At 43.3% G+C, this 3,805-nt stretch overlaps 1 protein-coding gene across 1 annotated transcript; it reads left to right on the forward strand.

Annotated features, from left to right (window-relative positions):
• Window positions 1–2,911: 2,911 nt before the first annotated feature.
• On the forward strand, window positions 2,912–3,458 carry LOC310753669 (transmembrane protein 256 homolog; the record flags this gene model as incomplete). Its single annotated transcript, XM_083595027.1, has 1 exon — window positions 2,912–3,458. The coding sequence occupies one exon, from the start codon at window positions 2,912–2,914 to the stop codon at window positions 3,257–3,259; it is 348 nt and encodes a 115-aa protein (XP_083451153.1). The 3' UTR covers window positions 3,260–3,458.
• Between the last annotated feature and the right edge of the window lie 347 nt (window positions 3,459–3,805).

The following is a 3,805-nucleotide window of genomic DNA, read 5'->3' on the forward strand; positions in this document are numbered from 1 at the left end:
AGATCATGCATAAATTGTGCCTAAGGAAGGTTCTAAACAGCTGAGGGGTGTAGCTTGGTCCTGCTGCTAGTACCCTTCTGGCTTTTAAGAGCCGCAAAACTGCCGCAACAACCGCAACAAACGAGGGTTGTTTAAAAGATAGGGAATATAGAATGCAAAATGGTTGACAATTCAGACTGCCTGCTCTGGTCCAGTCCTGTACGGACAGTACCTTCCCAGAGTATGATATTGTGATGTTTCCTACATCTCAGCCGTTCAAACAGTGGCTTGGGTGGGTGGCACCAGTCGCAGATAAAGTGCCTTTGCCCGTGCAAGTGGGAGTTGGCCCCCTTCACACCTTTTGGACTTGGGAGCTTTCAGTGTGTTAAAAAGTCATTGTCCGCCTAGTCATAGGAGGAAGGCTGGAGGGAGTATTAAGGTTCTGCTTGCCCTCTGATGGTCAGATGACTTTCTGTTGAGATTTAGACTTTCAACCCACTTGAAATATACTCAGAGTCGAGAGTGGATTTCATGCTCTTTATTCAGCTCATGGTGGTGAGGAGGGAATGGAAGTCCCCTCAAAGTATCTGCTTTATATACATTATTTACACAATGGGCTGCACGTGATTGGCTAATTCCGGAATTCTCCTGTAGGCCAATCAGGTTGTGGATTCACTTCTATCTGGAGCTGGATTGGGTGGCTCCTGCCAACCAATCATACTGCTGCATTGTTCTAGGACCAATCAGACTGCTGCATTCTGAATCCTATTGTTCTAGGACCAATCAGACTGCCGCAGTTTGGAGCCTATTGTTCTAGGACCAATCAGACTGCTGCAGTTTGGATCCTATTCAACTCAGTACATAACACCACTTTTTCCCTTTCTAGAGGCAAGGGACCTATTAGGATTATCCGCCTCTGGAGGCTGATGTATTTAATGGGTTTCCAGGTAATGCTGAGGTTTTTTTCTGTCTGATATGACTGGCACTCCTATCAAAGCCCTGGCCAGCCTCTGGAACATCTGAATGGCTCAGGCTTTTGACATGATCACTTCTGAGCATCCTCTCCCACTTGACTCCTTGGTATACTGCAGAACTTAGGGAAAGGAAACAAGTTGAAAGATGGAGGAAAGATCTGGCTGCATACAACTGAACAGTGGTGTGGGCTCATCATTAAGCATACATAGTGGTATTGAAGATAGCAGTATACTCAGCTACAAGTGATCGCTAATGAAGAAGAAAGACAGTCCGACTCAAGGAGGTGGTGGAACCAATGGTAGCTATGTGTAAGCACTGTGACTTGTTTGCAAAGCATTTTGAGGATAAAACCACTTGCATCCGCTGGGATCTTGACTCTGCTGTTATAGCAGATGAGTCTCATGGGTGTCCAGAGCACTGTCTAGTCCTGTTGTGTTGGATAATTTTCAGATAGTAAGGCTTGAGGATGTGGACAAGGTGTTTGTATTAGTCAGGGCAACGACTTGTGCTTCGGACTCTTGCCCTTCTTGGCTGATAAAAAGTAGCGGGGGTGGTGGTAATTGACTGGGCCAGGAAGAGTGTTCCTATTTCCATCTGAAATGCAGGAGGGCATAACATTCTGATCCAAGTTTCATTCAGAAAACATTATCCATAATATCAGCAGCAGGCTGCTGCAGTCAAATTGGCCAGTCAGAATGGAAAATCCTATTTTAACAAAACCAATAAAAGAGAGCGGCAATACTATTTTCTTGTTTCCCTTGTTCAACTACAATTCCATAAAACAGTGGATTTGTAGGTTCTCATTAATAAAAAATAAATAAAGGGTGTGAGGGGTGGGTGGGATCGATGTGCCTATACTTCTTAATTCCACCCCTGGGCCTTTTCTAGACTGAAAATAGTGTTAATTTGTTCCCCTTCCACTGCTGTAAATATTGCTCCCTTAGAAAATAAGTGATTTATTTGACTGGAACAAAATCCATCTTGTGTCTCCAAGTGGTTTAGGGTTGTATGATCTATGTCTGGATTGGCCCACTTAATGCTATTTATTGCTCTATGAATGATATTAAGATGGATTTCTTAACTCTGGTGGAATTACTTTTTCTTCTTTTGTGCAATTTTTACTTGCCATAGCAAACAAGACTTTGTCCATGTACCCATATAAAATAACTATTATCGTTCTTTTCCTCTGCATTTTTAAAGCATAAATATTATTGGCTCTGAGGCAACAATGACAGAATGTGCTGACATCAGAAAAATGCCAGAAGTAAAATGTATAGGGCATATTGAGAGATGGGTGGCAAAGCTGTGCATATGCTTTGTCCTCCCCAGCAGTATATATTGTGGGAGAGTAGCTAGAGGAAGCAGAGAAAAGCTCCAACCAGTATTATTTTTTCTATTATTTTTTTTTTAATTTTGGAGTTTGCTTGTTTATTTTAAATTCAGTTTGTAAAGGTCCCTTTAGAAACGAAAAGATACAAACACAAGTTAAGCACACAGTTTGCTTTTAGTTCAACACTTTCTTCATCCATCAATTTTACCCAAAATCACAAAAGTAATATTACAAAGCTTTCACAGTGCACGTTTACATATTCTGCATATACATCTAGTCACTCTTCAAACAATGCATTTCCATTGAATTTGGCTTAAAAAACAACAACACAGCCCCTACAGCAGGCTGGAAATATATAACGTTTTAAACCAATGTGTTTTTCCTCTTAAAAAAAGAAAATATATTACTTGGAAAGAAGCCCATATTGCACTAATTCCCAAACAAGACACGGACATAAGGCAGGTGAAAAGTTATAGGCCAATCTCGCTCCTAAATAATGATTACAAATTATTTGCCAGTCTATTGGCCAATAGACTTAAAAATGTATTTGGAGAGGAGATTGGAAAGAACCAAACTGGATTTCTACCTGGCAGTCAGATGAAGGACAGTGTTAGAAATATAATTGATATGGCGGGCGCCGGGGCGTTTTACCGACGGCTCGTTGCGCTGAGCGGGGCTGCGGCCGTCGGGGCGGGCGCCTACGGGGCTCACGATTTCCGCCGCAGCGACCGAGATGACGACTTGAAAGAGCTCTACGAGATGGCCAACAAATACCACTTCCTCCACAGCCTGGCCCTCCTGGCTGTGCCCCACTGCCGCTATCCCATGATGGCCGGCAGCATCCTGTCTCTGGGCATGGGGATGTTCTCTGGCGCCCTGTATTACCACGCCGTGACAGGGGACCCGATCCTGACCAAGGCAGCCCCGTATGGTGGTTCCCTCCTCATCCTCGGCTGGATCGCCATGGCCCCTTGACACCCCGTTCTGTCCCCATGTGGCCCCCATCTCCCAACGCCAGGGTAGCCAGCCCTGCCCCTCCCTCCTCCCTTAGGCTACCCAGAAGGGAGCCCTAGGAGAGGAGAGATTTCCAAATGTCAGAGTGGGATCCCTTGAGGTCTTTAGGCCGCCCCGAATGCGTCTCTATCCTGCATCTTGGAATTCCCCGAATGCCGAATCCCTTTTAAAAAAGCCAAGATCCTAACCCCCCCCCCCCAAAAAAAAAAATTGCAACCAGATTTGAGTTTGCGATGGAGGCCTCGAAATGCAATGTCTGATCGGTGCTTTTCATTTTTTTTTTAAAATAATATTTATTACTTTTATAGATTACAAAAAGGGAAAAGGAAAAAAAATAAAAGAAGACGACAAAGGAGAAAAAGCAAAAGAGAAAAAAACAATACAAAACAGTACATAGACAATGCAAAACACAACCTAAACTCAAAACTAAACACATTAAACTAAACTAAACTAAACCCACTCCCTAACCTTAACCCTAAATAAAACAAAACAAAAACAATTTAAAAA

Source organism: Podarcis filfolensis, assembly GCF_964270895.1.
Source record: "Podarcis filfolensis genome assembly, chromosome: W".
NCBI lineage: Eukaryota > Metazoa > Chordata > Lepidosauria > Squamata > Lacertidae > Podarcis > Podarcis filfolensis.